Source organism: Oncorhynchus mykiss, chromosome 5, assembly GCF_057628025.1.
Source record: "Oncorhynchus mykiss isolate SJ-2025 chromosome 5, ASM5762802v1, whole genome shotgun sequence".
Classification (NCBI taxonomy): Eukaryota; Metazoa; Chordata; class Actinopteri; order Salmoniformes; family Salmonidae; genus Oncorhynchus; species Oncorhynchus mykiss.
The window spans coordinates 54,953,901-54,978,114 of record NC_143026.1 but is presented as its reverse complement, the minus strand read 5'-3'; the positions used below and the strand labels follow the sequence as shown (position 1 = coordinate 54,978,114).

General features: G+C 41.9%; 1 protein-coding gene across 2 annotated transcripts in view; it reads left to right on the top strand.

Annotated features, from left to right (window-relative positions):
- The window catches only part of kdm4b (lysine (K)-specific demethylase 4B), an 87,879-nt gene that overhangs the window by 10,041 nt on the left and 53,624 nt on the right, over nt 1–24,214 (top strand). The window contains exons 2-5 of one of the 2 annotated variants that reach the window (XM_090235178.1): nt 5,905–6,224; nt 6,532–6,707; nt 9,973–10,087; nt 15,763–15,956. In XM_090235178.1, coding sequence (XP_090091304.1) covers nt 5,928–6,224; nt 6,532–6,707; nt 9,973–10,087; nt 15,763–15,956 — 782 coding nt within the window. In that variant the 5' untranslated portion in view covers nt 5,905–5,927. Of the gene's footprint in view, nt 1–5,877; nt 6,225–6,531; nt 6,708–9,972; nt 10,088–15,762; nt 15,957–24,214 lie in introns of both variants that reach the window. The other variant, XM_036977812.2, reaches the window with a different exon arrangement.

The following is a 24,214-nucleotide window of genomic DNA, read 5'->3' as shown; positions in this document are numbered from 1 at the left end:
GGTATCCCCCATGCACATACCACAAATTCCAAATTTGTCTAAATTCGCCATATTGTACATTGCTATTGGTTACTCTATTTTTGTATGGTAATTAGCACAGTGTACACAATCCCAATTTTTAAGGTGACGACAATTTAAAAAAATGATTTTGAAAAAGTAGATTGTTTTTTGATTTATTGGCACAGTGAACCATGTCGTGCGCTGTATTTTAAAAACGCTGTGCTAAAACAATAATTCTGCCATCGTTATGCACGTTCCCCATTGAGATTCAATTCAAGTTTAGATGGAGTATTTGGCTGTTTTTGCTGCCAGAGCCATTTCTTCTCTAAACAGAATATATACGGTCCTGGGACTATAAGGAGTAATGTTAGTCTCCTTTAGTTCATTATTGGGCTAGCCTACATCCATATTTGGACTTTTAAGTGAATGATATCTATCTATCGCCATTGTATATATTCTTGAAGAATATAATATCCATCATCATGAACTGTCTTACACCACCTGAAGTCTAAATATGTATGTTTATTTTACTCCATTGTTTGAACCCCAGATTGCCCCCAAACCATCAAACAGGCAAAGTGTCAATACAGGATTAAGATTGAATCTTACTACACTGGCTCTGACGCTCGTCGGATGTGGCAGGGCTTGAAAACTATTACGGACTACAAAAGGGAAACCCAGTTGCGAGCTGCCTAGTGATGCGAGCCTACCAGACGAGCTAAATGCCTTTTTATGCTCGCCTTTGAGGCAAGCAACACTGATCCATGCATGAGAGCACCAGCTGTTCTGGACAACTGCGGGATAACGTTCTCGGTAGCCGATGTGAGCAAGACCTTTAAACAGGTAAAAATTCACGAAGCCGGTGAGTACTACGGAACACCTATGTGAGAATGCTGTTCATTGACTACAACTCAGCATTCAACACCATAGTGCCCACAAAGCTCATCACTAAGCTAAGGACCCTGGGACTTAACACCGCCCTCTGCAACTGGATCCTGGACTTCCTGACGGGCCACCCCCCTGGTGGTAAGGGTAGGCAACAACAACACGTCTTCCACGCTGATCCTCAACACTGTGGCCCCTTGAGGGTGAGTGCTTAGTCCCCTCCTGTACTCCTTGTTTATCCACGACTGCGTGGTCAAACACGACTCCAACACCATCATTAAGTTTGCTGACGACACAACAGTGATGGGCCTGATTACTGACAACGATGAGACAGCCTATAGGGAGGAGGTCAGAGACATGTCAGTGTGGTGCCAGGACAACAACCTCTCCTTCAATGTGAGCAAGACAAAGGAGCTCATCATGGACTACAGGAAAAGGTGGGCCAAACAGGCCCCCATTAACATCGGTGTGGCTGTAGTGGAGCGGGTTGAGAGTTTCAAGTTCCTTGGCGTCCAAAATCACCAACAAACTATCATGGTCCAAACAAACCAAGACAGTCGTGAAGAAGGCACAACAACACCTTTTCCCCCTCAGGAGACTCAAGATTTGGCATGGGTCCCCAGAACCTGTTCCCCCACACATTCACTCGGTACTGGTATGTAGTCTCGTTATTGTACTTTTTATTATTTTCTACTTTAGTTTATTTGGTAGATTTTCTTACCTCTTTCGTGAACTGCATTGTTGGTTAAGGGCTTGTATAAGTAAGCATTTCACAGTAAGGTTGTGTTTGATTTAATATGTGCTCATATTCATTACATTTTAGAACTAGGCCTAATTTGTAAAGTCAGTAGGCTAACCATCCACCTATCCCAACACCATCTGAGCCTTCAAAATAATATTGGGCAAATAATTCCTAGGTGTCAAGCGTTCAGATTCAGTAATCTCATGAACGGACTGGGGATGGGTATGAGTAATCGAGTACTCAAATGGACGTCAAAACCCCATCTTTAACCAGTGATCACTTTTTTCATATACTGTTAAAGTATCTGGTCAATTTTGTCTTGAAGATGATGTTAATTTGCTTTGACTCTAGTGTTTTAATTTGTACATGTGCATTTGCGGGTGTCATGACTCTCCTGTGAAGATCTGAAGGATCAGGTTACAGTAGCTCTACAGCGCCCTCTCTCTCCCACAGAGGTGGACGGGGGCCGCTTTATGGCGGTCATAATGCTCTGTAGTATCGAGATTGGAATGTGATTGTGGACACAGAGAGACACTTGGACATCAAAGGTTGAATAATTGAGCAGTATTTCTGTATTCCAAGCAGTTGGAGTGGTCCGTGGACATTTAAGGAACAGTCTTGTCGAGTTTGTTTCATTTGGTGACCTCATGAAGGACAGGAGACACACATTACTGTTTCTTTGTTTGTATACACTTCTCAAATATGGGGTTTGCATCTGAATGTTGTATAAAATAAATAATTGAGTATAGGAATACTTTTGGGAAGATAACAATGTGATGTTAGTCTTCTAAATGAGAATTGTTTTTCATAGTCACTTAGGATCAGTCAGTGGCCTCACCCCTGTGAGCACAGACATCCTTTTCTACTCCAGTATAAAACCCACTTCCGACAAAATTTACAATAGACCAGAAAGCATGAAGCGGTAGCTACATGTTGGAATATAAATCCCTACAAACCAAGGAGACTGATGGTGTGAACTGGACGTCACGAATGGTTAAACACTAAAGACCAATAGATTGTTACAGAAAGAGCAAATCCTAGACGCCCTTAACCAGTCTGCAGCTAAAAATGTGCATATGTCTAGGATGAGGATACGGACAACTGCGGAAGCATCGGTTAGAATAGATCAACTCTAGGAGAATGGTACGTCTGAAGTACCCATTACAACACACACTATCCAGAGCCCGCTGAGAGAACTACAACCATGAAAGACCTTGGGACTTCTGGGGAACGCAACCAGAGACTCTCTGATGAACTATTCTACAGCAGACGGACCGGAGATCACAGAGAGGGACAGCAAAGGCATTTTCCAACGGGGCTATACATATGGGTGTTTTTTTTTCTCGCCCGAGTAGCCTCGTTTCACTGCCAAAATGAAACCATCTAGTGTTCAGCGAAATAACAACACAATGTCAAATACAGGTAGCCTAGTGAAATAATTAACATCCAGTCATATTAATATTCTCTTGCGGGAATTCCACTAACTGTCCGTATGTAGCCAAACATAGCTGCTGCTCATGTTGGTATCTGTACTAATGGTGCCAAAGCCATGACAGGGAGACAGCAAGCAGTTGCTCCCGACGCCACTTGGGTACACTGCAGCATCCACTGAGAGGCTTTTGCTGCCAAGGGAATGTGAAAATGGAAAATGTAACTTTGTTAAAGCAAGGCCCCAGAACTCTTTGTGTATTTTCTGCACTATGCAATGATATTGGCAGCAACCATGTAACGCTTTTACAACATACCGAAGTGCGCTGGTTATCATGGGGCAAAGTATTGACACATTTTTTTTTTAAATTGAGAGACGAGCTTAAAGTTTTCTTTACTGACCAGAATTTTTACTTGTCTGACCGCTTGCATGATGACCACTGGCCTACCTGGGTGATGTTTTTTCTCCCCTGAATGATCTGAATCTAGGATTACAGGGACAACTATATTCAATGTGCGGGACAAAATTGAGGCCATGATTAAGAATTTGGAGTTCTTCTCTGTCTGTATTAATTAACAAGGACAACACACAGGTCTTTCCATCATTGTATGATTTTTTTTTGTGTTGCAAGTGAACTCAAGCTTACGGACAATGTCAAATGTGATATAGCGAAGCACCTGAGTGAGTTGGGTGTGCAATATTTTCAGGTACTTTCCTGAAACAGATGACACAAACCACTGGATTCGTTATCCCTTTCATGCCCTGCCTTCAGTCCACTTACCGATATCTGAACAAGAGAGCCTCATCAAAATTGCAACAAGCAGTTCTGTGAAAATTTGAATTTAATCAGAAGGCACTGCCAGATTTCTGGATTATCCTGCCTTGGCAAATTGCGCTGTTAAGACACTGATGCCCTTTGCAACCACGTACCTATGTGAGAGTGGATTCTCGGCCCTCACTAGCATGAAAACTAAATACAGCCACAGACTGTGTGTGGGAAATGATTTACGACTGAGACTCTCCAATACAACCCAACATTGCAGAGTTACGTGCATCCTTTCAAGCACACCCTTCTCATTAACCTGTGGTGAGTTATTCACATTTTTCTATGAACAAATAAGGTTTTTATATATAAGATGGTAAACTAAAGAGCAAAAGTATTGATTATTATTATATTATTATTTGTGCCCTGGTCCTATAAGAGGTCTTTGTCACTTCCCACGAGCCTGGGTTGTGACAAATTACACTCCTTCTTATGTTTAATAAATGTATGGTATTGTATAGTGTGTGTGTGTGTGTGTGTGTGTGTGTGTGTGTGGCAGGCTTACAATGATGGCAAAAACAACATTTGAGAGTGCGCTGACTCTGGTGCTAGAGGCGGTACGCGGGTGGAGGTTGAATGTTTGAAGGGGTACGGGACTATAACATTTTGGGAACCACTGATGTAAAGAGATCAGTCAATTGAAATCAATTAATTAGGCCCCAATCTATGGATTTCACATGACTGGGGTTGTCACCCAGGCCGAGCCAATCAGAATTTGTTTTTCCCCACGAAAGGGCTGTATTACAGACAGAAATACTCTCTTTCATCAGCTGTCCGGGTGCCTGGTCTCAGACGATCCCACAGGGGAAGAAGCCGGATGTGGAGGTCATGGGCTGGCGTGGTTATACGTGGTCTGCGTTTGTAAAGCCGGTTGGACGTACTGCCAAATTCTCTAAAACGACATTGGAGGCGGCAACAGCTCTGGTGGACAATTTTCTGGCAACAGCTCTGTTGGACATTCCTGCAGTCAGCATGCCAATTTCAAGGTTCCTCAACACTTGAGACATCTGTGGCATTGTGTTGTGTAACAAAACTGCACATTTTAGAGTGGCCTTTTATTGTCCACAGCACAAGGTGCACCTGTGTAATGATCATGCTGTTTAATCAACTTCTTGACATGCCACACCTGATTATCTTGGCAAAGGAGAAATGTTCACCAACAGGGATGTAAAGAAATTTGTACACAACATTTGAGAGAAATAAGCTTTTTGTGTGCATGAAACATTTCTGTAGTCTTTTATTTCAGCTCATGAAAATGGGACCAACGTTTTCCATGCTGTGTTCATGTTTTGGTTCAGTGTAAATGAGCTATACAAGCAAGGATTGACAGTCGATGAGACCAAAATAATAATTTTATAAACATAATTTGCTTGTACATTGTTTGTCTAACTTTCTCACTCATCATTATTTACGATTCATTAAGGATTATGTGTAATCATTGTAGCATCCACATTAATTAATGTAGAAGTGTTTAGAATCATATTCTAACCTCACAGTCATTAGTCGTTCATTCGGCTAAACCTCTCTGTTGCTCAGGGGCCAAATAATATATATATATATTTTTTTAATTTAACCTTTTATTTAACGAGGCAAGTCAGTTAAGAACAAATTATTATTTACTATGATGGCCTAACCCGGCCAAAATCTTCCCTAACCCGGACGATGCTGGACAAATTTTGCGCCGCTCTACGGAACTCCCGATCAAGGCCGCTTGTGATACCGCCTGGGTTTGTAGTGACGCCTCTAGCACTGAGATGCAGTGCCTTAGACCGCTGCGCCACTCGGGAGGCCCTATGTATCAAGTGTCTCAGAGTAGGAATGCTGATTTAGGATCAATTTAGCCTTTTAGATAAAAATGAATATGTTTACATGGACAGGTGGGACCTGATCCTATATCAGCACTCCTACTCTGAAACACATGATACAGTCAGACCTGTGACCATATGTGTCTTATTGCTTTGTTGTTGTAGATTATAGGTTGTCCTTTTGTATTTTCAGTTCTACCTGCCTCCATGTCATTGACAGTGCCCCCAGATCCAACTGCCACCATGTCGCTGGAAGCTTCAACCCCAGCGCCAGACCTAGCCCCAGCACCAGACCTAGTCCCAGCACCAGACCTGGTCCCAGATCCAGCCCCAGACCTAGCTCCTGAATTAACCCCAGATTCAGCTCAAGCCCCAGAGCTAGCCTCAGATCCAGCCCCTACCCCAGCTCCTCCAGTCCCAGTCATGAACCCGGGGTGTAAGATCATGACCTTCCGGCCAACCATGGAGGAATTCAAGGACTTTGCCAAATACGTTGCCTACATGGAGACTCAAGGAGCACACCGTGCAGGCCTGGCAAAGGTACACACATACACACACTTTTCATATAAATGGCTTTCTGACCTATTAGAACTGACCTACTCTGAAAAAGTAGTCCTATTGTGTATATTTTGCAGTATAACAAGACAACAGTTCACATAAAAATCTCCTGGGTGCTCTAGATTCTGACAGTTTTGTTTGAATTCAGCCATGCAATGTCACTGTAGCTCCACCTACTTTTGCCACATGTTTCTCGCTCTCTCTACCCCCTCCCCTCTCTTGCTCTGTCCCCTCTTTCACTCTCATCCTCTCGCTCACGTTCTCTCCGTCCCTCCTCCTCTTCTCGCAGGTGATTCCTCCTAAGGGCTGGAAGCCGCGGCAGTCGTACGACACCATCGAGGAGATGGTGATCCCTGCTCCCATCATGCAGGTGGTGACGGGCCAGTCGGGCCTCTTCACCCAGTACAACATCCAGAAGAAGTCCATGACCGTCGGGGAGTACCGTCAACTGGCCAACAGCAGAACGTAGGTCCTCACCTAGCTACCAGCCATTCTACACTCAATGAGACACAGTCAAAATAGTGCAGAAGAGATACGGGCTGGGTGTATACTGTCTTTTACTATGTACCAATATTGATGCACTAATCGGTTTGGGTTTTTACTTTACCTTCTATAACAGTATATCAATGTTAGGTTTGCTAATAATATTATTCACAATACATTTAATTTGTAATTCCCTTTTTTATTACAGTTCTCAAATCTCTCTATTTGTATTTCTACAATAGAAACAATATATGTTTAGAATCAAGGCAGTTTAAATAGCAAGTGTTAAATGTGATACGCAACTCCGGCATGTGTAATGCCAGTTTTTGTAGTTTACTCCATTTGCTACTTTCAAGTTGTCTCCCTCTTCTTGCATGCTGCTTCCCACAACAAGCCCTGCCTCTCAAGGAAAGCAGTTCCCGTTCACTCTGCATTCTGCATGGTCAGACGCAACAAGATGTTGTTGACAATGATGATGCTTTCAAAGCGTTCTGTAGTAACACTTAGTTTGTGTATCTTACTGTCTGCAAACAGCTAGTTTGTCTTTTCTTAGCAAATGATGGCTAAAAATAAATGTTTGCTGTTAATGCTAATTGCTAGTTAGATGAACAGCTAGCTAGCTAAATGTAATCAGTTAAAGCAGACCTAGCTAGATAATACAGGCTGATATCAGTGCTAGTGTAGGTCTAGATCAGCGTGTTGTTTGTGCAACAGTGTCTTCTGAATCAGAGAGGAATAGGCGATTGGCATGAATTAGGAATAGGCATGAATATGTTAGCTAGCTAGCTATCAATGCTGGCTATCTGCACAAAGAAGTGGGATGTAACATCGTATAGGGTCCCCTGGGAAACACTGACCAACACTTGGGTTCCTACCCTGTCACAATAATTCTTATTTATTTGTTGTCATGTCAAACAACAATGTATTCAAAGTGTTGCCCACTATATTTCAACTATTGAATTACAATAATCATTATACTTCCATGATTCCAACAGTACACCAATAAACAAGGCCTTGATTGTTTACCCATATCATGCAGCCCTATATGCCACAGTGTGGAAATAATAACAAAAGTGCAGAAATGGATAAATGCTTATAATAAATGTTGGATTGAACAGTATTAAACAATCAGAATGGAGAAATCCCACTTTGAAATCACTTATAATTAATGTGTTGCCACCCTAAAGTCATGAACTAAATTTAGGCACTGGGAAAATTTCCGGTCTGTTGAGCGCAAACTTGAATGTTGTGAAAAGCCACAGTGTGGAAATAATAACAAAAGTGCAGAAATGGATAAATGCTTATAATAAATGTTGGATTGAACAGTATTAAACAATCAGAATGGAGAAATCCCACTTTGAAATCACTTATAATTAATATGTTGCCACCCTAAAGTCATGAACAAAATTTAGGCACTGGGCAAATTTCCGGTCTGTTGAGCGCAAACTTGAATGTTGTGAAAATTCTGTGCAACGCTGTGAACATTGAGGGTGTACCCGCTTTAAGTTACAGTTTTAACAGTGGCCAAGTAGGCTACTGTGGCTATTTGATCATAATGTAAGCCTACCACAGTGGCCTACCATCAAAAACAAAATGCTTTCCATAACATTTTTAACATGGAAATAGCTGTTCTACCATTCAGTCTACAGTAGCAGCCAATGTGTGGTGTTCAATGTAGACCTACATTCCGTGAGACTTGCAGGGCTTGCAAAATAAATGTTGTTATTATTCCCATACCATTATTGCAGAGAATCAGAGAAATTATGCTACGCTCTACGTAATGTTCAATACCATCTCAAAATACAACACTGACCCTTTAAGACAGAAAAAAAGCTGTTTACCTGACTCGCTTTTCAAAGATGGCTAGAAATGCATACTTTTTGTGCTCTTGTAGGAAGCAACCACTCCCCCCATTTGTTGACTATAAATTAACTATAGCTGGGCTAAAAACTCACTAACTAGCAAAGAATTTGAACAAATGGGCACAAGTGGTACACGCAGCTCTCGCTTTGATCTCAAAACCCGCACATCTACTCATTATACACTCATGACTGGTCTGTACTGTAGCTTAAACAGTCCAGGCGGGCCTGAGTCGTGCCTGTCAATGCAATAGAATCCTACTCCAATGTGTTCTGTCCACAAGAAAATCTCTTGCACAGCTAGTTTTGCATACTAATTGCGTAGTTTGTTTCGGGTACATTACATTGAAAGTGGCGAATATTGCATTGATTCGATCACAGTTCTCACAGTAGAGTGAAACCTTAATAGTGTTAACCAAAGGGGAAAACTCAATAGAAAGTTGAGTGAAGTTAATTCGCGTGCTTCTCTGCGCGGGCTGATATTTCTTCTGCGCGGCAGGGCCGAGTGGAGCTGTGCGACCGCACTTAGGTTCGACAGAACATTTGGTTATGAACTACTCTTAAAATATATTCTTAGAGCTTTTTTTTGTTCTTCAAAAACAGTAAAATACCGTCCAAAATGTGAAAAATATTCCGATATGATATTTTGGCCCCAGCCCTAGACTAGAGACCGTATTCAGGTATATGTATATGTATTTTTTTTTTCCTAGGTTGCATTAGCTAGCGCTAGTCATCTGTACCTGCGCCAAAACGCTGGTATTTTTCATCTTATAGCTTGTCCTCCATCTTGTTTTTTAAAATAGTGAGCCAACATGTTTTCAGTGCTTTTATTTCCATGACTGAACAAAACACATTTTGTCATGCTCTCTCTTGTCTCTCTGCTGCAGACGTATAGTGAGCAATATGTTTGGAACACCAAATCTAAAAAGAACAGATCGCAGTATCGAATCACAATATATAGACTCGTGAGAATCACAATACATATTGTATCGGCACCTAAGTATTGTAATTATGTCATATTGTGAGGTCCCTGGCAATTCCCAGCCCTAATTGTAAACCTTTTGATTCATTCTTTAGATACGGTTATTATTGTAGTCATTAGATATTATCGGGTTGCTTTGCAAGAAAAATCAGTATTCACGCTACAGGTTTTTACTGTCTTTACCTTCAGTGTCTATATCCAATGTCTCGACTGGTCATAGGATGAAAGGCACTCTTAAATCTCCCGACTGTTACTGGGTCATGTTCATTAGGGCACACTGTAGAAAAAAAGTGCTTCAATGTTTTTGTTTTTTTTATTGGAAGAAATTGAGATGGTATCTCTCTTTCAAAGCTTCTTTTTCAGTTTTTGTGCCTACTAAACACTGCCCTGTCCTCCTCTCTCTCAGGTACTGTACTCCCCGACACAAGGACTTTGACGACTTGGAGAGGAAATACTGGAAGAACCTCACCTTTGTTTCGCCCATCTACGGCGCCGACGTCAGCGGCTCCATCTACGACCCGGTAAGTCAGCCCCGGTGACAGCATTTCTAATCACATACAGTCCCTTGCGAAAGTATTCGCCCCCCTTGAACTTTGCGACCTTTTGCCACATTTCAGGCTTCAAACATAAAGATATAAAACTTTATTTTTTTGTGAAGAATCAACAACAAGTGGGACACAATCATGAAGTGGAACGACATTTATTGGATATTTCAAACTTTTTTAACAAATCAAAAACTGAAAGATTGGGCGTGCAAAATTATTCAGCCCCTTTACTTTCAGTGCAGCAAACTCTCTCCAGAAATTCAGTGAGGATCTCTGAATGATCCAATGTTGACCTAAATGACTAATGATGATAAATACAATCCACCTGTGTGTAATCAAGTCTCCGTATAAATGCACCTGCACTGTGATAGTCTCAGAGGTCCGTTAAAAGAGCAGAGAGCATCATGAAGAACAAGGAACACACCAGGCAGGTCCGAGATACTGTTGTGAAGAAGTTTAAAGCCGGATTTGGATACAAAAAGATTTCCCAAGCTTTAAACATCCCAAGGAGCACTGTGCAAGCGATAATATTGAAATGGAAGGAGTATCAGACCACTGCAAATCTACCAAGACCTGGCCGTCCCTCTAAACTTTCAGCTCATACAAGGAGAAGACTGATCAGAGATGCAGCCAAGAGGCCCATGATCACTCTGGATGAACTGCAGAGATCTACAGCTGAGGTGGGAGACTCTGTCCATAGGACAACAATCAGTCGTATATTGCACAAATCTGGCCTTTATGGAAGAGTGGCAAGAAGAAAGCCATTTCTTAAAGATATCCATAAAAAGTGTTGTTTAAAGTTTGCCACAAGCCACCTGGGAGACACACCAAACATGTGGAAGAAGGTGCTCTGGTCAGATTAAACCAAAATTGAACTTTTTGGCAACAATGCAAAACGTTATGTTTGGCGTAAAAGCAACACAGCTCATCACATTGAACACACCATCCCCACTGTCAAACATGGTGGTGGCAGCATCATGGTTTGGGCCTGCTTTTCTTCAGCAGGGACAGGGAAGATGGTTAAAATTGATGGGAAGATGGATGGAGCCAAATACAGGAAACCTGATGGAGTCTGCAAAAGACCTGAGACTGGGACGGAGATTTGTCTTCCAACAAGACAATGATCCAAAACATAAAGCAAAATCTACAATGGAATGGTTCAAAAATAAACATATCCAGGTGTTAGAATGGCCAAGTCAAAGTCCAGACCTGAATCCAATCGAGAATCTGTGGAAAGAACTGAAAACTGCTGTTCACAAATGCTCTCCATCCAACCTCACTGAGCTCGAGCTGTTTTGCAAGGAGGAATGGGAAAACATTTCAGTCTCTCGATGTGCAAAACTGATAGAGACATACCCCAAGCGACTTACAGCTGTAATCGCAGCAAAAGGTGACGCTACAAAGTATTAACTTAAAGGGGCTGAATAATTTTGCACGCCCAATTTTTCAGTTTTTGATTTGTTAAAAAAGTTTGAAATATCCAATAAATGTCGTTCCACTTCATGATTGTGTCCCACTTGTTGTTGGTTCTTCACAAAAAAATACAGTTTTATATCTTTACGTTTGAAGCCTGAAATGTGGCAAAAGGTCGCAAAGTTCAAGGGGGCTGAATACTTTCGCAAGGCACTGTACATGGGTTGTGTAGCAAAATGTTCTGCAGCAGGACAAGTAAATGAGCATTTCTTGTGGGACAAGTTTAGATGGTACCTATCTGTTTTTTGTTGTTGTTGAAAAGTAGAAATTTCTATAGTTATTATATAAAAGTTACTTAATGAACTTCTTTGGGATACATTGAAGCAAGTTCCACTAGGTACCCTTTGGGACAGAGTTACTCAATTGTCTTGAATTCCTTTACTTCCTTACTACCAGAAATGAGCATTTGTGTGCCAATGGCCTAGGAGATCCATTCTGATTATTCCACTGAATGGAAGTATTTGAACTGAGTGTATTTCAGCAATAAAGATGAACCGCTGGTATCTGTTCTCATTAGATCTGTGTATTTTTATTTTTTATTTTTTTTCCCCAGACGTTTATTTAGTTTTTCAGTTGACAAAGGACACCTTTTCATTTGAGCTGTTTTTGGGTGCATCCTTTTAGTTCTTTAGCCTTAATCCCATCTGGTGGTTAACATGTGTTATTACATGACCTTGAGAACTGCAATACAGTACAATGAACAAGATATTTCACCGGATTTATAAATGTGAAGTATCCGGTTGGCGTTTCCACCCACAATCAAATATGGTGATGAGAGAAAGCCCAGTGGCCGGCAGTGGGAGAAGACAGAGCGAAATTGATTTTGGCCTCCATTCTGCTCATTTTCATACAGTTTTGTTTTGGAGTGCAAGGGTAAATAGAGTTATTTCACAAGGTGTTCCCTAACGGAAATATGCAAATAAATGCCAGAACGCGCCATTAGGATCTCACTAGCTCATGCTTGACTCTGCTCACCTCCTTGCTTGTGATTAATTTGCTCCCAATGGAAACAACAGGCTCTGGTCTGTCTTGGGTTAGTTATACAAGTATTTTGACTGCAATGGGAATCTACTTTATTCACTGGGTAAATACTAACTGAAGTACAACTATAACAGGGCAACTCCATGTCTGTAGGCCTTGGATTGTTCAAGACATATTTATATAATTGTTTTCCTACCTTAAAAAACACGTTTAGACTGTAATCCACTTAGGGCTGACCCCAATTAGTCGACTGGTCGATTATTTGGTCGTTAGGCTGTTGGTCGACCGAGATTGTTTTAGTCAAGTGGAAACAAATATATGCAGTACAAAAGTTTGGATACACCTACACATTCCTGGATTTTTTGTTATTTTTACTATTTTCTACATTGTAGAATATTAGTGAAGACATCAAAATTATGAAATAACACATATGGAATCATGTAGTAACCAAAAAAAAGTGTTAAACAAATCAAAATATATTTGAGATTCTTCAAAGTAGCCACCCTTTCCCTTTGATGACAGCTTTGCACGCTCTTGGCATTCTCTCAACCAACTTCATGAGGTAGTCACCTGGAATGCATTTCGATTAATAGGTGTGTTCATTTGCGTAATTTCTTTCCTTCTTAATGCGTCTGAGCCAATCAGTTGTGTTGTGACAAGGTAAGGGTGGTATACAGAAGATAGCCCTATTTGGTGAAAGACCAAGTCCATATTATGGCATATTAACAGCTCAGATAGGCAAAGAGAAACCACAGTCCATCATTACTTTAAGACATGAAGGTCAGTCAATCCAGAAAAGTTTCTTCAAGTGCAGTCGCAGAAACCATCAAGCACTATGATGAAACTGTCTCTCATGAGGACCGCCATAGGAAAGGAAGACCCAGAGTTACCTCTGCTGCAGAGGGTAAGTTCATTAGAGTTACCAGCCTCAGAAATTGCAGCCCAAATAAATACTTCAGAGTTCAAGTAACAGACACATCTCAACATCAACTGTTCAGAGGATACTGCATGAATCAGGCCTTCATGGTTGAATTGCCACTACTAAAATACACCAATAAGGAGAAGAGACTTGTTTGGGCCAATTAACATGAGCAATGGACATTAGACCGGTGGAATTATTTTGTTGTTGTCTGATGAGTCCAAATGTTCGATTTTTGGCCAAGAAGGAGAGTGACTGAATGCTGCATCGGATGACCTGGCCCCCACAATCACCCGACCTCAACCCAATTGAGATGGTTTGGGATGACTTGGACCGCAGAGTGAAGGAAAAGCAGCTAACACGTGCTCAGCATATGTGGGAACTCCTTCAAGACTGTTGGAAAAGCATTCCAGGTGAAGCTGGTTGAGAGTATGTCAAGAGAGTGTGCAAAGCTGTCAAGGCAAAGGGTGGCTACTTTGATTATTCCAGTCTTAATTTTCTCATTGTCGGAGTGAACACATTGTTTGCAGAGTGCGCAAGCTATGCCACACTTGTGAGAAACACGTTTTGGTTTATGTAATTCCATTTACGGGTTCTGTCAATTTTGTTGTCTTTTTTCCATTGTCTTTTGTTTTGGAGCACTCCTGTCAATGTTGAGTAAGGACGCACACACATGGAAGTAAGCCTAAGCTTCTCAAAGTAATGTTCTCTTCACATCAAGCAGCAAACAAGAAAATTATGTTTTTACGTCTGATGAGAATTGCAATAGTTCTTCAATGTATTTGAAAAATCTTTCTAGCTCTCTCTCCCTTTCGATTACCACTCGGTATGAAAGGGAAAAAGGTAATGCTCTGATCCAGTGGAAACATCATAAAATAGTCTTCTTATCAGTGCTTGACATGGACTGAAATAGGTTCCGGTACTCATTCTGAGTGCTGGTAATGTTTATATTTAGGTGCAGGAGCTCCACAATACTTTTGAGCTAATATTCTACAAGTGGAACAGGCGGTTAAGCAGTAGAACATTTGACGTGCCTGTACTCAGCTCCGTTGAGCTCCTGTCCAAGTCAAGCACTGCTTCTTATCCCTTGTACAAATAGCCTACAGCTGTGTCTGTCCAGAATTAGCTGGTACTGGAAACTGAGGGCCCAGGATATTTTATACAATGTTGCAAATTCGCTCATGCAAACTTTGGGCTGGAGCAAAGTTAATAGTTGACACAAAGTTTCAAGTTTGTTGCAGACAGGTCATGTGTAGCCATTGTGATTGTTATGGGATATGTATTGTATAATTTTAATTTAGATTTGGATAGAATATTGATTAACCACATGACATTGATTTTGAGATATGAACACTTTATTATAAATTAAATTGTTTTACGAAAATGTACTTATGAAGGCCATAACTGGCACACAGATTGGTAGAAATGGTAAGATACATTTGGCATTCCAAATGAGGAAGTTTGCCAACTCCTCGTGTAGCCTATTACCGGCAACTTCAGGAGAGTAAAAGCAGAATCTGGAGAAGTCAGCAGGAACTGGAGGAGAATAGTTGGGCCAGGTGAAGTTTTTTTTTCTTCTTCTGGTTATCTAAGTCTCTGGCGCCCTCTTGAGGCATCAAAACGTAAGCTTAAAGCATCAGGCAAGCTCAATGCACGTAGTTGATTTTATTAAAACACATAGGGTGTCTATAAATGGAAAAATACACGTTTAAAAATTTCAGGCAATCGATTGGTCGAAAGAGTAGACGACTTTCAGTCAAATAAGTTGTTTTTTTGTCGGGGACAACCCTAAAAAAATTATATATTTTTACGTTTTTTTTTTTTTTTTACCTTTATTTAACTAGGCAAGTCAGTTAAGAACAAATTCTTATTTTCAATGACGGCCTAGGAACAGTGGGTTAACTGCCTGTTCCGGGGCAGAACGGGGACAAAATCCACTGTTACATTTCATTGGTAAATATGGACAACATGCTTGAATCGGGTCACAGTGTTAAATGGATAGTTCACCCAAATGATAAAATCAAATATTTGAACATGAAGCGAGAGGCGAAAATCAGAACCATTGACTTGCACAAGATTTGTGCCACAAATGCTAAAAAAGTGAGCACTTGGAACAGTGGCCAGGTAAACAAAACAAAAGCACGGATTGCTTTCATAACTTGTCCATAAGTCTGCTTACAGGCTGGGTAAGGAAACTGTCATTTTTGTTGTTGTTGTTGTATTTGATTTTGGGTGAACTAACCCTTTTAACCTCCCTTTTTTGTGTCTGTGTTTCCAGGAGATCGGTGAGTGGAACATCGGCCACCTGAACACGCTGCTGGACATGGTGGAGCAGGAGTGTGGCATCGTGATCGAGGGGGTAAACACGCCCTACCTGTACTTTGGCATGTGGAAGACCACCTTCGCCTGGCACACAGAGGACATGGATCTCTACAGTATCAACTACCTCCACTTTGGAGAGCCCAAGTCATGGTCAGTGGCTGAATTAGTGGTTTATTTCTCCATTCTTTGCATCTCTTTCGCTCTCTGTGTGTGTGTGTGTGTGTGTGTGTTACTTGTAGGTCAATAAAATGTGTGTTTTTCTGTGAATATGAGTGTTTCTGTGTCCTACAAGCAATTCGATTGTCCAAGCCCAACCATCCCATCACTCTTCGCTCGGGTTGCAGGTAGCAGTAGTGACCTTTTGGTTACTGGCCCATCTGGGCAGGCTTTGGCAGTTGCTTCTCAAGCATCTATCATTCCTATACGTGTGTAAAATTTAACGTGAGTCCCTGTTTGTGAGTTAAGGAGACTGGTCATACATGCATTTGTGTACTTAAACAGATGGCCACTGGAGGACACTCTAGACTTACAAAAGTTTCTAAGGAGCCAGGTGGGTTCTGTAGTATAAAGCATCTTCAATATGAGCAACATATTCACTCAAATTTGCTACTGTGTGTGTGTGTGTGTGTGTGTGTGTGTCATTGTATGAGTCCATGAACACTTATGGGTGATTCTGGAGCGGCGCCTGAGCCAGCGTTTTCCATCAACAAAACACAGAATGATGGAATTTCTAGTGGATGAATGGTGTCGCATCCCTCCAATAGAATTGTAGGCCAAAGTGCATTGAAGCTGTTCTGGCTCGAGGGTGGCCCAACGCCCTATTAAGACACTTTTATGTCGGCGTTTCCTTTATTTTGTTGGTCTAGGTATAACATCTAGGTGGGTGGGTGGGTGTGTGTGTGTGTGTGTGTGTTTTTCTGCGAAGATGAGTGTGTCTGTGTCCAACAAACAGTGAACTTGTCCCGGCCCGACCATCCCACCACTCGTCGCTAGGTAGCAGTAGCGCTCTTCGAACACCACTCTTGCTCCCTCCCTCCTTCCTTCCCTCCCTCCTTCTTTCCTTCCCTCCCTCTTCCCATCATTTTCTAATTCCTCCTCTTGTAATACGACCGCCCGTCGAGACTCACTATTCCCAAAGGCCTCACTTGGCATCCAATTCGATTTCCTAGCGTTTATGGCTCTCCCAACACAAGTCACATGAAGAGCCTCTATTTGCCGACACATCTCCATCACTTTCGCGGCCATTTCACGTCAAGCGAATGGGGGGGAACCAACGACTGCGTGGGCCCTATAGTATCATGCACTCAAGGGGTTCGTTCCAAATGGCAACCTAATCCCTATATAGTGCACTAGTTTTGACCAGAGCCCTATGGGGGGAATAGGGTGCCATTTGGGACGGGCCCAAAGACATACAGCCACTCCCGGCTAAACGAGTTGCACGGCGGCAAGGTAATGACGGTAGACGATAAGGGTATCGACAGAACGCTATTGGAGGGTTGATGCTTCGTCACAGCAACGGTAACGGAGGTGACCTCACTGGGCGACCTTGGTAGGGGCAATCGGGTGTCAGCGCCCGGCGCAGTCCCCGTCATCTGTAAGCTGTGTCTGCAAGGTGAGAGCATGTTTTTCTCTCTCCTTCAATCTCTCTCCAGGGTCTCGCTGGGTGACTAATACCGGCTCCGCCATCAGAGAAGGATCGATCTCCTCCTCGTCCGTTTCTCCTCTGTTATTTTAACCTTTCATCCCTTCATTTTCGTCCACCTTTCTTGCTAGGGATGTATTGACTGAAGCCTAGCTGGGTTATGTTTTTGACCATAGAATGGCAGTTTTTTTCCCCCTTTATTTATTGGATACAAGTCTGCAAATATGACTTGAATATGACTGTAGTGATACACATGATAAAACATTTACCCTCAAGGAGTTTGCATTTTCCCCCATCTCCCATTAACAAGAAAAGACCCCAGCATGAACAGGCTTGATTTCTGAAAGACAGAAATTGTTTTGTGGTAGATATCCTATACTTACAGTATATCGCTGGCACTGTCGTTTGAATGGGTACCTCAGACTAGGAGAAATTGCCATTTATAATGTGTGGGTGACAAGGTTTTCATGGTGGCATTAGAAAAAGGGGCTCTGAACTAGAGCTGCAGGTCCCCAACAGAGATCATTGCCGGCATGGTCAGCACTGTTCATGCTGCGGTTGGGAGCGGACTGACAACTTTGGGAAGGGAAAATATTTTTGTTGTCCAGCAGATTATTTGGAAACTGTCATATTTCTGCTTTGTATGCGTTAGCCTACATATTGTGTTAAAAGCACATCTTTGTCGCATACACACTCAGAATTCGCTGCTTTAATTAGCCTACCTCTCCTCTCCTAGTTTGGCGTGCAGGATCAAGTGTTCCTAGGACCTATATGTGGGTCTCAATGAAATGGAGTAGGCTACCTAATGCATGGGCGGAGAATCACATGGTAGTTATATCTCCAAGGAAATTTAATCAAATCAAATTGAATTTGTCACATGCGCCGAATACAAAAAGTAGATCTTATCGTGAGATGCTTACTTTACAAGCCCTTAACCAACAATGCAGTTCAAGAAATAGAGTTAAGAAAATATTTACTAAAAAAATCGAAAGTAAAAAAGAAAATAAAGGTAACACAATAAAATAACAATCATATTTGCTGAACGCTCATTACTGCCCAGGCAGACCTTTTCTGCTTCTCACTCTTCCTCCTTCACTCTTCCTCCTTCACTCTTGCTCTCTTTCACTCCTTTGCGCTCTCACGCTCAATTTCTTGCCCTCTCTCTTTCTGTTTTTGATTCTCTCTCTCTCACTCTCACTCTCACACACACACACACACACCTTCCTATTCTTCACTCCCTTGGAGGTCCCCGGCTCTTTGTCTGTGCAACTCAGAGGGAAGGGCTTAGTTTTTCTTTATTTTCTCTCCCCTCCCTACCTGCCCGGGCTTGGAGCGTACCACTCAATACCAGCATCACAGTGTGTGTGTTTGTTTGTTTGTGTGTAGGGCTGTGGCGGTCATGACATTTTGTCAGCCAGTTATTGTCGTGCAAATGTTTAGCATCTCCAAGGCCTTTTGCACGCCTTTTGGAACATGTACATTTTTTTTTTTAAGTCGAATGAATCCATTTCATTTACACCGTCACGATAAATCCATTCTTTATTTTAGGCAGGTTTAAAGAAACATTATATGATGAAAATGTATTTCAGAAGAACAGAATAGGAGTTGGCCTACTGTATGTTATATGGCTATGCGCCATGGCATAGGCTGTAGGCTTGTTCATTTTGCAGACAAGATATGCTTATTAGTCAAATGCCATTATTTTATGTTATATGATTTTATAGTAAGAAGAATATAATGAACTTTGCTGAATAAAATAGAATGGATATTTGTCACGTTCAGAGCGAGTGCGCATATGAAGTGGCTTATGAAGTGGCTATGTTATAGACACGTCCTATGTGTTTTGATCAAATCACCCATATGCACTGAGCTTGTCTGATGCTTTATGAGCTCTTTTTGATAAAATAATTAAAACACACAAATGACTAGAGGGAGTTCAACCGCAATTGATTTGTGTCGGTCTCAGACTGCGCTGTGGAGAAGAGAGGGAGAAAAATGGCAGTGAGTGACTGTGTGACTCACACGGCGGTGAGATATTTTGTAGGTAATATGTCAGCCTATTAATTTTGATTGATATTTTTTTTTCTCCCTACTACTAGGCTATTCAAAATCAAATACAAATTCACTGTAATTGTAGGCCAACTCTAAGCCGTCCTGCACAGTCAATGCATCAAAAGCATGATACTGTTTTGATGATAAGTGTTTGATGTGATTTTTAGATTGCATTTGCATTGATGTCAGAGTGGTTAGTGGGGAAAAAGAGCCCTGAGTGCCAGGCCATTAGTGACCTGATGGTCGTTTAGCGAGTTGGGTACAACCGACACATGTCCAGAGTGCATAAGATGAGATTACCGTGACTCAACGGTCACCTGGAATTTGACTGCGGTTGTGACTCATGGCTCATGTTTGTGTGCCTGTGTGTGTACCTGAGCCCCCTCCTGCACCTCCACTCTATCCCACCACTCTCCTCTTTTCCTTTTTGTCTCAGTGTGGTTCCTATTCGTCTCAATGCTTCTCTCATTGCTTTAGCCCTTTCCCTTAGGGTTGGTCTTGGGTTGTGCAACGAGGTGTTTGTGTGTGTGTGTCTCAGCGAGCGTATGGTGGCTACACAGACCTGGAGTGTACCAATCAATACCTGTGTGTGTGTGTGTGTGTGTGAATATTTTGAATGCGTGTTTCTCCATGTCCTGCATCCCCATCCCTGCAGTGGGATGTCATTTAGAAGCAGCAGTTCAGTTAGTCTGTGTCCCAGCCCTGCTCCATCAAGAGGCATGTTCACAATAAATATAGCGTTTCGAGAGCACATTCCCTATGCTCAATGTGCATAAGGTAGAAGGTTCAAAACAAACAAACGGCATCAATAAGTAGAAACGATGGTCACAATGCATCAAAAACATTACCTCCTAATTACGACTAATGTTCCATTAGCCATCACGCTACTGCTCTATCTATAAAACCCGTCCTTTACACTCTCTCTTTATCTGCTAGTGAACTGCTTTCATTTTTTTTGAATAAAGCCTTTACAAAGCCCGTATGCCTGGGCACAAAAACAGAGAGGTGGTGTCCAAAATGGCACCCTATTCGGTACACTACTTTTGATCAGAGTCATGGTCAAAAGTAGTGCCCTACATAGGAAATAAGGTGTGATTTGGGAGGACACAACCAGAGCCTCTCCATAGTATAATAGAGAGGGGTTGTCATGCTTCAGTAGCACCTCTTGATCCACTCTCTAGTCTCCCCTCCTAGCAACCCTCTCAACCATCTGAAGATATATTTTCCTCCTCCCCTCTTCTTCTTCTCCTCCTCCTTCTGCCTCCCCATCATCTCCCTCTTCTTACATATGCCCCTGTGAGGAAAAGCAATATTTCCTTGTCACTCTTTAAAAGTAAATTTACTCACATGGATGCACCCCTCAACTCTGTTTAACTGTGAATGTGCGCTGCACGCGTGCAAATACACACACACACACACACACACACACACACACACACACACACACACACAGTATATGTTTTACTATCCTTGTGGGGACCTAAAATAGATTTCCAGTCAAAGTCCCATTTACCCTAAATCCTTAAGTTAACCCTAACCCTCAACCTAAAGAAAAACTAGCCTTTGTCCTGGGAAATGTCCCCACGAGAGAGAATTTTCCTTGTTTTACTATTTCTGCTACCCACAAGGATAGTAATACACACACACACACATGCACACACACTCACACTCTATCCTCCTTCTCTTTTTGAAATGGAATAATTTTCACTTTTTGGGTAATTACAGTATGTTAAACTGTGTGCACGGAGCTGTTTGCCTAACCCCCCTGTGCAGCCACTGTGAAATTAACTCCATTCCCCTCCAACTCTGCTCCCATCAAAGTCATATTCCCCCCCCCGAAGATCTGCTGTCAGATGCTTTAACGATTGGCTGGCTGTTTGCGAAGCATCGAGCAGAGAGAGTAAGGAAAACAGCTAAAGAAAATGAATGTTAGGGTTGGGTGAAACAGACTTTAAAACGGAGCAAGAGCCCATTATTAATTCATTGTTCGCTTCTTGTTGTACTTTTATTGGGTAGTAGACGCCGTTTTTGTGTCTTCAGGTAGGAAAGAGATGAGCGTTCACTTTAAGAGACGTCAGTTTCTACAGTCTCGTTACAATGTAAGTGTTTCATGAACGAAGATTGGATTGGGAATAGTTCTAGTCGCCGAATCAGTGATATTGTGGTCATCCCAGATTCATGCTGATCATTTCAGTAGCCTGGTCCCAGACCTGTTTGTATTGTCTTGCCAACTCCTATGGTCGTTGTCACGGCATTTGGTAACATAGAATAGCACAAACGGATCTGGGCCCAGGCTATAATTTCAGTTGTGTAGTTTAACATAGATATGAGAACATTTGGCGTTAATGCAGCACAAGTGGTGCCCCAGTCAGCACAAGATGTTTGGAAAGAAAACAACCAAAAATATGTATTTTCAACGTCCACATTTTGTTACGTAATAGCCTTATTCAAAAATGGATTAAATAAATGTTTTTCCTCATCAATCTACACACAATACCCCATAATGACAAAGCGAAAACAGTTTTTTTGAATATTTTTCAAATGTATTAAAAATTAAAAACAGATTATTTACATAAGTATTCAGACTCTTTGCTATGAGACTTGAAATGTAGCTCAGTTGCATCCTGTTTCCATTGGTCATCCTTGAGATGTTTATACATCTTGGAGTCCACCTGTGGTAAATTCAATTGATTGGACATGATTTGGAAAGGCACACGCCTGTCTATAAAAGGTCGCACATTTGGCAGTGTACAGTGCCTTGCGAAAGTATTCGGCCCCCTTGAACTTTGCGACCTTTTGCCACATTTCAGGCTTCAAACATAAAGATATAAAACTGTATTTTTTTTGTGAAGAATCAACAACAAGTGGGACACAATCATGAAGTGGAACGACATTTATTGGATATTTCAAACTTTTTTAACAAATCAAAAACTGAAAAATTGGGCCTGCAAAATTATTCAGCCCCCTTAAGTTAATACTTTGTAGTGCCACCTTTTGCTGCGATTACAGCTGTAAGTCGCTTGGGGTATGTCTCTATCAGTTTTGCACATCGAGAGACTGACATTTTTTCCCATTCCTCCTTGCAAAACAGCTCGAGCTCAGTGAGGTTGGATGGAGAGCATTTGTGAACAGCAGTTTTCAGTTCTTTCCACAGATTCTCGATTGGATTCAGGTCTGGACTTTGACTTGGCCATTCTAACACCTGGATATGTTTATTTTTGAACCATTCTATTGTAGATTTTGCTTTATGTTTTGGATCATTGTCTTGTTGGAAGACAAATCTCCGTCCCAGTCTCAGGTCTTTTGCAGACTCCATCAGGTTTTCTTCCAGAATGGTCCTGTATTTGGCTCCATCCATCTTCCCATCAATTTTAACCATCTTCCCTGTCCCTGCTGAAGAAAAGCAGGCCCAAACCATGATGCTGCCACCACCATGTTTGACAGTGGGGATGGTGTGTTCAGGGTGATGAGCTGTGTTGCTTTTACACTAAACATAACGTTTTGCATTGTTGCCAAAAAGTTCAATTTTGGTTTCATCTGACCAGAGCACCTTCTTCCACGTTTGGTGTGTCTCCCAGGTGGCTTGTGGCAAACTTTAACCGACACTTTTTATGGATATCTTTAAGAAATGGCTTTCTTCTTGCCACTCTTCCATAAAGGCCAGATTTGTGCAATATACGACTGATTGTTGTCCTATGGACAGAGTCTCCCACCTCAGCTGTAGATCTCTGCAGTTCACCCAGAGTGATCATGGGCCTCTTCACTGCATCTCTGATCAGTCTTCTCCTTGTATGAGCTGAAAGTTTAGAGGGACGGCCAGGTCTTGGTAGATTTGCAGTGGTCTGATACTCCTTCCATTTCAATATTATCGCTTGCACAGTGCTCCTTGGGATGTTTAAAGCTTGGGAAATATTTTTGTATCCAAATCCGGCTTTAAACTTCTTCACAGCAGTATCTCGGACCTGCCTGGTGTGTTCCTTGTTCTTCATGATGCTCTCTGCGCTTTTGACGGACCTCTGAGACTATCACAGTGCAGGTGCATTTATACGGAGACTTGATTACACACAGGTGGATTGTATTTATCATCATTAGTCATTTAGGTCAACATTGGATCATTCAGAGATCCTCACTGAACTTCTGGAGAGAGTTTGCTGCACTGAAAGTAAAGGGGCTGAATAATTTTGCACGCCCAATTTTTCAGTTTTTGATTTGTTAAAAAAGTTTGAAATATCCAATAAATGTCGTTCCACTTCATGATTGTGTCCCACTTGTTGTTGATTCTTCACAAAAAAATACAGTTTTATATCTTTATGTTTGAAGCCTGAAATGTGGCAAAAGGTCGCAAAGTTCAAGGGGGACGAATACTTTCGCAAGGCACTGTATGTCAGAGCAGAAACCATGCCATGAGGTCGAAGGAATTGTCCGTAGAGCTCAGAGACATGATTGTGTCAAGGCACAGATCTGGGGAAGGGTGCCAGCATTGAAGGTCCCCAAGAACTCAGTGGCATCTTCATTCATAATTGGAAGAAGTTTGGAACCACCTCTTCCTAGAGCTACCCCCCCTTGCCAAACTGAGCAATTGGGGGAGAAGAGCCTTGGTCAGGGAGGTGACCAAGAACACGATCTCTGTGGAGATGAGACAACCATCTCTGCAGCACTCCACCAGTCAGGCCTTTATGGTAGAGTGGCCAGACGGAAGCCTCTCCTTAGTAAA